The 14,860-nt window shown below is 43.3% G+C and overlaps 1 protein-coding gene across 2 annotated transcripts in view; it reads left to right on the forward strand.

Moving 5' to 3' along the window:
• Positions 1–2,389: 2,389 nt before the first annotated feature.
• The window catches only part of palm2akap2 (PALM2 and AKAP2 fusion), a 90,702-nt gene continuing 78,231 nt past the window's right edge, over positions 2,390–14,860 (forward strand). The window contains exons 1-2 of one of the 2 annotated variants that reach the window (XM_080509744.1): positions 2,390–2,483; positions 13,348–13,399. In XM_080509744.1, the coding sequence (XP_080365870.1) occupies positions 2,440–2,483; positions 13,348–13,399 (96 nt within the window). In that variant the 5' untranslated portion in view covers positions 2,390–2,439. The remainder of the gene's footprint in view (positions 2,484–13,347; positions 13,400–14,860) is intronic. The other variant, XM_080509745.1, reaches the window with a different exon arrangement.

Consider the following 14,860-nt stretch of genomic DNA (forward strand, 5'->3'; position numbering starts at 1 on the left):
CGGTGGCGCATTGTGCCCTTCACCTAAAGTTAGCTGGGAACAGACGGCAGGATGAAAAAAATAAAGTTTGAAGAAAGTCAGGGTAGTAAGATTAGATTTTTTTTTAAAGAAGCATAAGAGAAAGCATGCTGATGGATGGATGAAAGATTTTCCCTCCGTTCCTTCAGTCCCTGCTGCTAAGTGCTCAGCCAGCAGGTTATGGGCCCAATAAAAAAAGACTGCTGAGCTGCTGCTTTGGCCAAAATATCGGAGGCACTCCGCCAGAGAATAAACAGTAGCCACTAAGCTGCACTTCCAGCAGCTACTGGAGTCCTGACTTAGTCACACTGCGACGCTTTCGGAGAATCACAGTGGAAAAACATAATGATGCTCCTAAAGTCATCAGCCAAGCGTCCGTGATCGCAGTGTGGCTCAGATTCACCTTCAGATACTTCATCACGAACGCACTTTTGAACGTCCCTAATTAGAAATCTCGCCAAGTGTTGCTTTGTTCACTTATTGGAAAAAGTTGGGAAAACCCCTTGCAGTACCCCTTGTAGTCTGTTTCTCTATTTCTCCACTCCTCTGGGTTAATGGGCAGGGCTGAGACAGAAAAGCTTCCGATGTTGATTGACGATTCAGGCGCACCTACAGCTCATCTTCGCACTGGATCAGAACTCTTATACCCGAGGCTCTCAGCGGCGCGGCGCCAGATATTCGTCTCACAGTGGCTTGTGGTTTACACTAAAACCATACCTGTGAGCGCTGTGTTCTACCATCTGTCTTGCAGCCGCCGCTCTCTGCCTTGCTCCACGTCTGCCTCGCTTCCTTCCCCATACCAAACCAGGATTCACTTTTAAATGAGGATGTGAGAAATCTGCTCTAAATCGCCACTAAATATGTCGTCCGATGAGGTTCAGGAGATATTCAAAAAAAAAGTTTGTCATGCAACACAATATGAAGCACTTTATATAAAATGCATAAAAATTGGGTTCTAATGGCAAGAAGTAGTGGTTACCACTGTCCTTGTCTGGGTGCAGTCCGCATGCAGTCCCTGGGGACTCCAGTTTTGGATGGGAGCATAGTTTATGAACGAAAATTGCCCAGAAGTGTAAAAGTGATTGTAAGGTTGTGTGTCTGTCTTTGCCGTGTGTTGGACTGGCGAGCATTCCAGGGTATACACTTTCCTTGTCAATTGTTAACTTTGTTTGTTTGCTGTGCACCCTGTGACACTGAACCGGTCAAAGACTAAATGTATCAAAGATGGAAGGATGGATTCATTCTTAAATGGGTCCTGAATGAAGAAGCATAAACTACCTTACTAGTAAATAACTCAAAATACAGCGCTATAGTCGAATCTAACAGTCTCGTAGAGATGACCTCTAACTCAGATTGCCACATCTGCAATACAAATTGGGTACTGATTCATCCAGATAAAACATATAAAGGAGTTTCCTCACAGGTATTTGGCCACTACTTGGTTTGGGGGTTTGTGTACGGTGAGCAAATGTGGCAATAATGTCATACAATTCAGTGTTAATCCAAAATGTTCTCAAAGTCCCATATTTTCACACAATTTTCTGTCTCTAACTAGTAATGAGCCGTCTCTTCCTGCAGAAATGAGGACAAAACACTGGAGCCTGACAACAGAGGGATTTCGTAGAATGGTGTCTGTCCTTTGAAGCAAATTCCCCCTCGAAGGAGAAGAGGTTGTTCCCACGGAGGGCAGGTCGGCCACACCTCACGTTATCCTGTCACTCCCTCAAGGCTCTCTCTCTCTTTCTCTCTCCTCATCTCTTTCTACCCGGTGCCGGCTCTGTTCCATTCACTCCTTTCCATCCCACTCTTTCGTCTTGTCCGCCTCCTTCTCTCGTCACGTCCTCCTACTTGCTGTATTCTATTATTTTTTGCTCCATTCTCTTTGAGACTCTTACTCTAAATCTCTCACAACTCATTTTCTCCTTGAAAGCATCACCTGCACATTAATACACAAAAATACACAAGAGACTCACTCTCTCCTTCTCTCTCTCTCACACACACACACACACACACACACACACACACACACACACACACACACACACACACACACACACACACACACACACACACACACACACACACACACACACACACACACACACACACACACACACACACACACCATCATGCTTACACCCATTCCCTCCTGCTTGCAGAGCAGGGTGATGCAGGAGCGGCAGCAGCAGCTGCTCTGACACATCCTGGCATAACAAACACACCAAAAAGCCAGGAGGAGCGAAGAAGAAAAGGAGGAGGAGGAGGTGGAGAAGACAAGGAGGTGGGAGGGAGGAGGGTGGAGGAGAAGGAGAGGAAGAGGACACAACTCTGTCAAAAGGACACTAGAGGACAAGAGTAAGGAGAGGAGGAGGAGGAGGAGGAGGAGGAGGAAGAAAAAGGAGGAGAACGGGTGTTGCAGCCATGTCGGACACACCTTTGCAGAGGAACGGCACGGCCAAAGCTCCGTGAGTACACGCTTCCCTCACTACCTTCATTTATTTTGTTTTTATTAATCTACTGCGCTCCGTCGCTTCTCTCCTCCTCGCCCTCCATCCCTCCATCTGACAGCCAGGGTTGTCATGGGAACGGGAGCTCCGTCATGGTGTGGCTGCTGCTCAGTCATGACTGGAGAGGAGACACGCTGTACACGGTGTTCACTCCTCCCTCTCTCTGCTCCTCGCTGACTCGCTTTCCCGTCCCTCGTCCGCACTCTGCCTCCACCAGCATCTCACTCTGCTGCACATCAAGCCCTCATGGCTACTCTCATGTCCCATTTCTCTCTGTCACTGTCTCTCCAACGCTCTTCTTCTGGGTCTTTACTGCTTACTACATATCGTAGAGAACGTGTGGACGTGCACTGCTGTGGTGTGTTTAAGCATGCTGGAGGCTGCAGGCTCTGTCCAGCATTTCTGTGTCAGCACAGTCCGCCATGCTGCAGACCCCTTCTTCCTGATTTCTGTACGACCATGTATGCTCTTCCTCCATGTGAGAGGCTACCTAAGCAACTGTAAATGACTGAGCAGTAAACAGACCACCTTTGTTTTTGAAACATATACAAATATATAATTTATCACTACAAAATAAAAATCCAGCTATCAAAAAAATTCAAATAAGGATTTTCATTCCTGACCAACAAGCAGGTAATCCTAAATTTGCAGAAAGAGATAGGACAACTCTGGCCTGTGTGTTAAAGGTAAAAAGACTGTGTAACTTTGAAACCTTTTGTGGGATTGGAAAAAAGAAATGCTGCAGATGCTGACTGTCAAATCTTTGATGTTGCTTCCCTGAGGCACAAGAAATCCACCATATCAGCAGAAATGTTCTGTATTTGAGAATGACTCCTCCTCACCATTCAAAGCAAAGATTAATAAGATTGAGCATCAAAATGACATTTCATAGCTACCTTTACTTTTCTGATCCCAAGTTGATGATTTAACGCATGTGTATTACTTAATTGTTTCCAAATAGACCAAATCCTGTATGAAAAAAAAGTGGCTCTGTTGCTTTAAGACAGAGTTGCATAATGGGTAATTTATAGGCTAGCAAGTTTGAGCTGCCTGGAAGTGTTGTTGCTACAGTTAATCTACCTTGACCATTTTTAGATTATAGCTCACTCCTTCTTCAGTTGGCAAAAAAAACCAAACACACACACACACACACACACAATGGAGGCAAACAAGTGACAACCTATTTAATATTGCACTGTAGTTTAAAAGAGCTCATAACCTTTAACAGCACAAACTGACCAGAGATTCTAATAAATCTTCCAAAATCATGCAATTGTATGATTCTGCGTTGAGTTTGCATGTTCTTCACATGCTATAACTTACTCTCTGTAGACGTGAGGGTGTGGATGGATGGATGGATGGATGGATGGATGGATGGGTGGATGGATGGAATTGTGACACAGTGCATCCATCCATCTGTCCACTTCTTTTATAACTTCCCCAAATATGTTTGTGGCTCTATGTACTCTATGTACTTAACTAGAGCAGAATGCAGTATTTTCATTGGATGAGCTACCAGCAACAAGATCAAGACCCCGAGTTTGGTCCAAGAACCACTGGTGAGATTATACCTTCCAGCTGATCTGACGGCACTAACAAATCAAGAATAAAGTCATGCGTGTTCCTTTTGAGCATCCAAGTAGTGTTAGGAAGCCAAAGGCTTTGGAAGTCCATCACAGAAAGTGAAACTCTCCCAAGTTGTGTTATTTTTGTTGCGGCTGCGCTTGCCGCATTCAGCTGATGGATAAAGTGGTGCAGAGGAAAGTGGTGGGAGTTGTTCCTGAACAGTCAAAAGCTTTGTAACTGTGCAGTAGGGAAATGTATAGGGATTCTTTAGGGATAGCAATAAAGAAACTGTGAAATGTAATAAATCTCAAACTGTGCTGAGGTGGAGTGAGGTGAGGTCCGACTGCAGTCTGGTGTTTTGCATTTTTTTTTTAAGGAAACACTATATGTCTTCATCTGCCACAGGGTGCATTTGAGCTAAAGGTCTGTAGTTTGGAACCTTGCATAACACATTGAGGGGTTTTTACAGATTTGCTGCATCCACATGTCACACAAAGGATCAAACTTGCGCAATGTGGTATGTTTGTGCAGGGATAGGTACAGTACATGTGCAACTCTGCTTTTTAATTAAAAGCTGGAAAATCACTCCTGATGTTGTAGATTAGCGGATGCGGCGCAGTTTGAGTGATAACCAGCTCGGCTCACTGCGGCTCACTGCGGGCTGAGAATCTCAATCAGCCGTCGACGAGCAGCACGAGTGACAGGTCACAGGGATTTTCTTTGCATCTTCTGACAGAACCGCACCCACGGGGCGGGCTGAGAGGGTGCAGCCAGGCGTGGAGCGAACGTGCTCTGCTGGCACATCAATAGTTAATGTTATAATTGGGCAAATGAAGCAGCGCTGCAGTGATTCAACCAATGACAGTCCCATCTTTCCTCCACTTGGTGTGTTTTTTGTGTGTTTTTTTCCCCCCTCTGTGCTATGGACTCTCTTTAATCACCATGTACGCCGCGCTCTCACCGGGTAGTCCACTGATTCAGCAGAAAGACGAGGTAGTATTTGTGGTCAATAGAGAGTGCAGACACCACAATGGCAGATGGCCCATTTGCTGTTGCTATTTATTACACTCGCAGCAAAGTCTCACAGGGAAGAGATGCTAACAGGACCGATCAAGCCTTTCCAATCTTACATAGTGGAAACACAGCAGGGGAATTACATTTATGAAAATTTTGGACAATACTAAATAATTAAAATAACAAACTGGGACAGCTGTGGCTCAGGTAGTAAATACAGTGTCTTCATCCAATCGGGAGGTTTAAAGTTCCATCCCCATTTCACTCATGTGTCCAAGAGTCCTTGAGCAAGACATTTCTGAGGCACAATTGCTCCTAATGACGGGTGATGAACAGTTGAGTAGTGGATAGCAGGCTCGCCTCATAGCAAGAATGTCTTCAGTTCCAGTCTGGTCTTAAGAGCTTTTTAGTGTGCAGCTTGCATGTTCTCCCTGTTTGTGCATTGGAAATTGTTTCAAGACTGGGTTTGGAAAAGGAAAGTGGATTTGTTGTTAAATGGATTTGTTGAAATCATAGATAAATCATAGACATTCACATTAGCGACAAATTCAGTCACAAATTAGGCACGGGCCCTGTTTACATGACAATGTTTAAAGTGATATGCATCGTTTTTAGTGTCTTTGTTTCAGAAAAGTTTCACCTTGACATGGCAATGTTTTGAAAACGATATTTCCACAAAAATGGTAGAAAGGCATGTAGTTTTTACCCACGAGTGGGTGTTATTTGGTTTTGTAATGAAACCAGGCACACATGCATGCACAGAACAATACGCTATGAACATTGACAATAGTGAGCTGACACCCAAAGCACAACAAAAGTGTTGCAGTTTCACTTTAAAATGTTGTCTCATAAACAAGGCCTGAGATGCACATTGTTGGACCGTTTGAGGAAAGTGGAGTACCACAAGGAACTCCACGAAGAAAGTCCCCTGAGTCAGACTCGTACCGTACTATTTCTCACGAGGAGGTAACCACTACATTGTTAAACTCAATTACCCATATTTTACTCAAGATAAAGCTAAATGTTATACGTTTAAACTGACACTTTTTCTTTTTAAATTTGCATAAATTCTTTGGATTCTGAGATTTTGGTATCAATGCATTCTGTTTGATGTACATTTTAACACACCGTTCAAACTTTCTGCAAATTGAGGTTGCACACCAATGATGGATTTGTTCTCTAAAATTGGTCTGAAGTCATAAAAATTAGATCAGATGAGTCTGTAATCCTCCTCAAAAAACACATTGAATGCCTGCATACTTTCATGAATGACTCAAAGAAGCAGTGGTATCCATGCAGCTGCTCCCGTTTCAGCGTAAAAACTTTGGCTGCGGGAGATATGCGATGCTGTATTTGCATTTCCCAGAGATAATATGGAGTGAGTGGACTATCACATCATTTTTCCATGCACTTGTTTGAAGAATGTGAAATAAGATGCACACATTTCTTCAGAAGCTACAGCCAACCTGGATGGTTGCCAGCTGCTGTAGACTAAATATTGAAATATAAGTTCGAAGTATGCCTCAAATGGAATGAATTAAACCAGTGAAGTATGATTATTACAGTTATACCTTATTATTAGCGCTCCAAAAAATTGTAATTCAAGGGTTTACCAATCTTTTCCATTTCTTTTGTTTTTAAAAACTCAAATCACTACTAAATAATAAACAGTGATTTCATAAAAGATTAAAATGATTTTCAAAAAAGGTTTTTTTAACAGTGTGCAGGCAGGCAGACGGTGTGGCACAAAAACCTCTGTCACCCATGGATGAAACATGAATGAGATCAAGGTCTGGACGTCCCATTGCTGGAAATCAGTCTGTTTGGGTTGCCTTTCCCTCTCTCTCTCTCTCTCTCTCTCACACACAGACACACACACACATACACACTAACTCTGTCCGCATCAGGCTGTATCTGTGTGTTGCAGTTATTTGGGGGAGAGTTGAAACGTTGGAGTGCGACTCTCACGACAAGGAGCCACATTATCATAGGACACACAAATGCACACACACCGAGTCTGACTGACTTTCTTTGTCCATATTTGCCCATTCGCGCGGCTCCCGACACACACACACACACACACACACACACACACACACACACACACACACACACACACACACACACACACACACACACACACACACACACACACACACACACACACACACACACACACACACACACACACACATACTCTGCATGTTGTTACATTTCTGCATGAGTGTGTTTTCCTGCCAGTGGTTCCACATCTGGAGGCCATTACCTCTGGGCCTGGATTGAAAGAAGAGGTGGGGGAGGCGGGGCCGGGCTGGCTGTGCAGTGAGGTCATTGCGTCGTCGTGGCGATGTCGAGGAACAATGATGCTGTTGTCTCCAACGGCGACCAACCAGCATCGCTGACGCGAGCGGAGCGGGGGAGTGAAAACTTTAGGAGAATAAAAACTAGAAAACATCTGATGCAGATGTGGAAAAATGGTGCATAAATAATAATTGTGAATTCTTTTCATAATGAGGAGGTTCCTGAACATTCAGGCCCAATAGAAACTCTCAGTGAAGCCAGACTGAACAGTTTGACTGCCAAGTCATAAACTAAATATATAACTGAGATTCCAAACAGGTCATGCTCTGTGAGATGTATGTTCCTTGTTAAAGGTAGTTTTATGTTTTAACGTGGGTAAATGTCAGGGTTAGGGTTCACACAGTAATCCTCACAGTACCACATTCAAAAGTGCAGACGTGTGAACAAAAGAATATGAAAAATTAGAAACCAGTGTCATGCACACAATAAGTTGGTGTTACATCTGAAAGAAAACTCAAAGATCTTTTAATCATTGGATTACATCCGACAAAAAAATCGTTGTTCTTTGTGGAAAAGTCTATGATGTGTTTTTAATATACACAGTCAACATGATGGCCGAGCATTTCTACAATCCCGTGGCAGCTCTCTATCACTGCGTCAAAAATACAGTTCCACATAAGCAGCTCTCACATTGACAACGTCCCAATGAAAACAATTTTTGACACCATTCACACAGATGTTATTGGTTTACCTGGGTTTTCTAATGTCCAAATGTCTGAATAGATCCCCATCAAGAGACATTGTTTGGGTTGGAAGTAATATTTAATGAACACACATTTCTATTTTGTTTTAAATGAGCAGAAGACATTTTACTGCACCAGAAACAATCAGTGGAAGATTTATTAACTTGAACCTATGCAGTAAACATCAACAATATACTAAAAGAAAAAGCAGAATTGACTTCAATTGTCGTGAGTCCAATTCAATACTTCCTGTTGTGGTGTTGCCAAAACGATGGTGAATTTGTGGTGAATTCTGGTGAATATCACAGTAGGAATGTCAAAGAACAGTGGGTGAAATGTCAAGAGGAAAGAATGTCCATCAGGGGGAGGACAGACATGACTGAAACTGTTTTGTTTTATTAGGTTATATATGTACTGACAGCAACTTAGAGTGATGTTGTATAAAATGAGTTTATCCTAGACAACTCAACGTGACGCAAAATAGTGTAACGGTATTATGCAACGTAGCCTCAACATGAGGCAACATAATGAAATTGAATGTTACATTACAGAACATTGCGACTCAGCATAACGTAATGTGACATAACATTGAGTACTGCAGCAGAAAGTACTGTAGCGTAACATACATTAAATAATGCAACACATCCAAACATAGCAAAGTAATTTAATATAACATTACATTATAAATACAACATAGCTTATAGTACGCTATTGTATGGTAACATCACCTAATGTGATGAGTTGAAATGGCTGCTATTGCATCACAAAATGCATTATTTGTTCTTGCACTTGCATCTCCTCTGAAATGTAAATTAATGCTACAATGACGACAAAGTCAATACACCTGCGACTGATTCGTCGTCTCCATCCTTGCAAATCCAACGATCGGCTCAAACCTGTCTGACGAACAATCAAAAAGTAACTTTCATTTTATTGTACGAATTCACAATGAGTGATAAACAACTGAGCAGAGCGACATCGCATGTCAACAGTGTACAACCTCTCTGCTTCCCATTGACCTGCAACCTTTTAAAGTCTCAGTCTTTTATCATGAAGACAGCACAACAACCCATCCACCATTCATTGCTGGATTTCAACACCTTGCTCGCACTAATGAAAAGTAAAATCCCACAGCCCCTCAACTGATTCATACTTCGTGTTTAAATGAGAAAACTATAGCTGAGGGCTGCATACAACTCAGCACTATAACATGTTTGATTAATACAAGTCTTACAGCTGCCTAGTGACTTCACAAAGCGGATGCTTTCCAGCTGCGGTTATTTATGATACTCTTTTTTTTTCTTTCTCTCTCTCTCGCAGAGTAATGCAGTTGCTGTTATGTCTGTGTGTGTGCGCGCGCGTGTGTGTATGTGTGTGTGTTATTGTGTGTTGCATGCCTCTGTATTCCCTCAAGATTCAAGCCAAGACTGCTTCTGCTGTTTCTCCTTATAAGGACGTCTGCTCGAGGATGGAGGGATAGAGGAAGAAGAGAAAAGAGGAGAGAGTGTCCAAGAGCAAAAGAAAGCAAGATACTTTGAGGAAAGATGACAGGAAGGACAGGTGGAAAAGTTAAGGGGGGATATGGGAAAGAATGGTGACGATGAAGAGCAGAGAAGGGGGTCAATGAGGAAGACGAGGAGTGGCTGTAGAAGAGGTCACAGAGTGAAGGGGGGATGAAGGTCAGAGATGCTCCACGGGAGGCATGAAAGGAATGAAGCAAAGTACAGATGAAGAAGGAGGGAGAGATCAGTGCTGGAAGTGAGAGGAGATGAAGGTGGAAATTAGAGCAGTAATGCGTCAAAGCAGTGGTTCCTAACCGGGGGTCTGTGACCCCCCCCTCTGGGGCATGTCATACATTGTAGTGAGGGCCGGGGGCTTCGTCTGCTCTGAGGATGTCCACATGAGTTTTATAAATATGCCAAAGAAAACCAGATATGGACACATTCTTTTCAGAGCAGGGAGTCAAACATACGGCCGACAGAATAAAAACTCCTGCCCCCAACAATGTTTTACTGGTGATATCTGCAAATTGTCAAAATTGCATCTATTTCAGTGTTTCTACCATTTCTGTGTGAATAGACATCATTTTCTAATTGTTTCTGTGTAACATGCAAATTTTCTGAAACAAAAATGAAAAAAAAACCAACGTTTTTTGACTTGAAACATTGTAGTGTAAATGGGGCCTTCGAAGCAATGTGGAGAGGCTCCAAGAGAAAAAAAGAAACGATTGGGAAAGACTGCATTGTGAATAGAGAATAAAAAGCCAAAAAAAAGAAAAGAAAAAGAAGGGAAATGTAAGGTAAATATTAAGCTGCACCAGAAAGAATAGATGAAACCCAGGTGAACCTGGAGAGTTCAAATAACTGGAAATGGAAATTGGGACGTAGGTAAGTGTGACCCATTTACTCAAACTCTGCTTTGTCACAGCCTGGGAGCTATTTTAGCACGTTAGCACATTCCCACGGATGTTCCACTGTTCATCTCCATACACTTGAAATGAAGTGAAAATTAGCCTTTTCCTCTCATGTCTGCTGTAGTGAGCCGTTGTTCTTGATTGGCACAAATAATAATGAAAAGCTGGACATCCTGACGAGTCAGCAGTTCTGTGATTCTTGTGTGGGAGAAGTCAAATCACCACCTGAAGTTTGATGTGACAGAAACTGTTCATCTGTTTTCTTTAAAATATGCACACACACACACACACACACACACACACACACACACACACACACACACACACACACACACACACACACACACACACACACACACACACACACACACACACACACACACACACACACACACACACACACACACACACACACACACACACACACACACACACACAGCTCTAAGAGAGAAATGTTTGTCTTCACTTGTGCAGTGCAACTGCGGCCAAAAGCTGGCAGCAATAATAGCACAGTGTAGCGTAGCAACAGCTGCTAGCAGCTCTCCAAACATAAAAGATGAACAATTTGTCATGTCATCTTACATCAAGCTGCTTCTTTCTTTTCATAACCAAGTTTATGGTTTTTCAAGGCAGTTGACAAGAATCCCAATACATGTCTGAGGAAAGTTATATTTATTTGAAGGAAGTATTTGTCAAAATGCAAATCGAGTCATCAAAAGTAGATTGTTGACTTTCGATATGTTTGTATACTCATACTGTAATAATTTCTAAAACTGAAATGTTTTTGCATCAATTACAAAAACAAGTCAATTCGAAATTCAAAGCTAATAGAATGTTTTGGAAAAAGAGTAAAAAAACAAAACAAAAAAAACAAACAAGGAGACAGACGATCAAAGAGCAACACTTCTTGTCTGATTTGATGTTGCTCAATGTTTCATGTGCTATTTTCATGATGCTGCAACTGTCTTCAGTTTGCGACAGGTTGAAACTGCAGCCACTTCACTTTATCAGCTGAACTTTGTGGTTTAGACCTTTTCTTATTGAAACAAGTCAGAAGTTTCACGTTTGCACAGCAACAACATGGCTGGCATGCCAGACCATGAGCTGGCAGTGAGTTTGTTTTCGTAAGGGACAACACACAATCACGCAGAGAACCCATACACTATGAACATTAACAATGGCGAGAACACCAACACTCGTATCGACATACTATAGAAGTTGGATTGCTATTATGGTCGACGCCGTTGTTGTTATTGCTAATCTACTTGCGTGCGTGCAGAAGAACTATTTACAAGGACTGTGGTGTGCATGCGCAGTAGCAGCGTTTCCACCGTCTACAGGGAGTTGTAGCATTTTCAAAAAGTTGCGTTTTCAGTGGCTCCGATCACCATCGTCATGTGAGCAGACACCCCCCTCCCAAAAAAAAAGGTTTTGTTGGATGAAGTTGGATGAAGAAGAATAGACAATAGATAGAAGGATGTTGAGGTAGAGGCCGACCGGTGTTTAGTAGTTAGCATTATTGCCTCTGAGGAAGAATGAGATTGTCTGAGTGGAATCTTCAAGTGCACCTTACTTGTTTTTTGCAGTTATTTCTTGTTCCTCTAGAAAACTGTCTATTCACACTTATATTGCCCCTCAGTGTGAATGTGACTGTGTGTGGTTGTTGGCCTGTGATGGATGGACTGATGATTACAACTGTGAATGCATGTCATTTTGAATATCATTTTGCTTCCTCTTTTGAGTAATATTATAATTACTTGCTTTCCCAGTGTGGAGAGGAGTCCGTATAATGGCAGACATTGTTCTACACGAATGATGTGAAACGTTCGACCCCCAAGTGGGTCCTGTCCTACCCCCTCTATCACCCTGAAGAGTGACCTTTATTTCTATTTCTATTCTGTCTTTATGAGACTGTTTCAGAAAGAATGGACGCAACATTGAGACCCATATTTGAACAGCAGACATCAGCAATACAAAGCGAGCGACCTTAATGCTCGATACCACGAGGAAGGAGCTGGTGAAAACCAGCACGGTGAATGTCGATTGCACTCGAGAAATACTATACAAATTCTTTATAGATTTATGAAGAGTCAATGGAATTACAACATTTTCAGGATGGACTATTTGCAGTCGTCAGCATGTTGCCGGTCCAGACCAGTTGAGATAAACATCTTTCTGTAATGCAGCCTCGAAATGAACATTTCATTCACCAAAAAGATTATTTCAGTCCTCACACTGTTCCAGTTTCTCAGATATGACAAATGACTCCACTGATTCTTTTCACTATTCTATTTCACTCCTCCACTTTCTTCCCTTCTCTCTCTTTTCACTCCCCCCCCCCCTTCTTCATGCCATCGTTCCTCTCTTCTCTCCTTCCCTCTCTCAGCTGCTCCTCCCAGCTGTTTAATCACACATGGCTCATGCCTAAAAAGCAAGGGAGGGAGGGGACAAATGGGAGGGAGGAGAGACCGGGCAAGAAAGAGTGGGTGATAGACAGAGAGAGGCAGAAAGCAGCGGGCAGAGTGCGAGGCACATGGCCAGCGAGTGAGAGATCTTTAGTACAACCTCGCTCTCCCGCAGTGCTCCGAGTTGGATTATCGCTGAGGAAGAGGAACCTCGTCTGGACACTCCTCCTCCTCCTCTTCCTCCTCTTCCTCCCTCCCCCTCTGTGTGTGACTCTTTCCACCTCTCTCTCTCTCTCTGAGGGACCGCGGCTCTCCCAGATCTCACCTCTCGTTCTCCTTTCACCCCCCCCCTCCCTCTCCCCTTGCTTTCCCCCCTTCAGGATGTCGTGTGAGGAGGCTCAGCTCCACAAAGAGAGGCTGCAGGCCTTGGCGGTAAGTTGGATGAAACTCTCCTCTCTTGTTGTGCTCTGCTCATCCCCGTCTGATCCTCTGACCTTCTGTCCGTCTGCCACTTAAAACGCCGCGACGCACCTCCACTTCATCCCCGTCTGCCGTTCACATGCAACACATCTCACTCTCCCTCTTTCATCATCTCTCTCATTGTCTCCGCTTAGTCACATTATTCATTCATGACCCATTTCTTTTCCACTCAGCCTGACGCAGAAACTGCAAAAACAGCGTTACGTTTTGGCCCCTTCAACATGCCAAAGTACACTGAACTTTGACTCCTGATGCTGAGTGACATAAAGCAAACGCAGAGGTCTCAAAGTCACAGTTACCCTTGGCCCGGGAGTTAAACTTGTCATTTTGGTGGTTTTGAAGAGTTCTGAAGCAACTTTATAACCTGCAACCTAAACAAATCAAACTGCAAAACTTGTTTGCCGGACATGAAAGCTAAAATAAACAAACATGACAGTTTTGTCGTCACGTGGAAGAGATCTGGCGTCGGCCCGATTGTCGCCGATTAAAAGTGAATGTGCTCAATGTGTTGGGAGCTACGCAGCATGACATCACCGCTTCCAACACCCATTTTCAACTCATAAAACAAAGTGATTTTTGTTGTACTGCTCGTAATGTGCACTGTACGGGCTCACCAGCCTCCTGTCTTGCTTCACTGCTGTTCGTGTCAGTTTTCATCTTCTTCCATGTCTTTATTTTGGGCCAGCTTACAGGAAAGTTGGTGGAAAATCAACTCGCTTTAGAGTGCTTTTGGCCAACTTTTTGATTTTTTTGGGGGGGGTCTATCTGCTTGCCAAAGTAGAAGGAAAGCTCAGCTGTGAGGTGGCCGTCTGCGCTCGCCATTGAGTTTCACAATCGGGCGGGAGATCTGCGGAAGACTTTTGGTTCTGGCACTGATAGGACTTCAGAGCAACAGTTACACCGGGGCTTCACTGCCTGGGACTAAATTTGGCGCCAGCAAGCAACCACAGCATACCACACACACTTAAAGACACACATACACACACACAAGCACATGAACACACACACCGACATTTGTACTCACCAGTGAGGGGAAAGCAGCAGATGGAGAAACTATTTTGGCCACGTTGAATCATGGCAGCCGTACCAGGCTGCATGTACTTAGCTTACTTGTGCGGCATTTTGAGAAGCACAGAGGAAAAGTTCCCACGGTTTGCTGAAACAGACAAGACCAGGCACTTCTTTTACCAATATGGCTTTTGCATTACTACCAAGTAATTCTTGAAACACTTTTTTTTTACTTATATAAGTAACCCTCTGCTGCATAGAACATTTGTGTTGACAAAGCACAAATTGGCACAAAGTTTCTATAGTTCAAGTATTTGTGTAAAATACCTTGATGGTTTTGCAAACTTCTCGCTTGACAGACCAAACAGGAGCCACCTTTAAATCCAGCCGTCATCAGGTACCTGT

The sequence above is a fragment of the Blennius ocellaris genome, assembly GCF_963422515.1.
Source record: "Blennius ocellaris genome assembly, chromosome: 15".
NCBI classification, from domain to species: Eukaryota; Metazoa; Chordata; class Actinopteri; order Blenniiformes; family Blenniidae; genus Blennius; species Blennius ocellaris.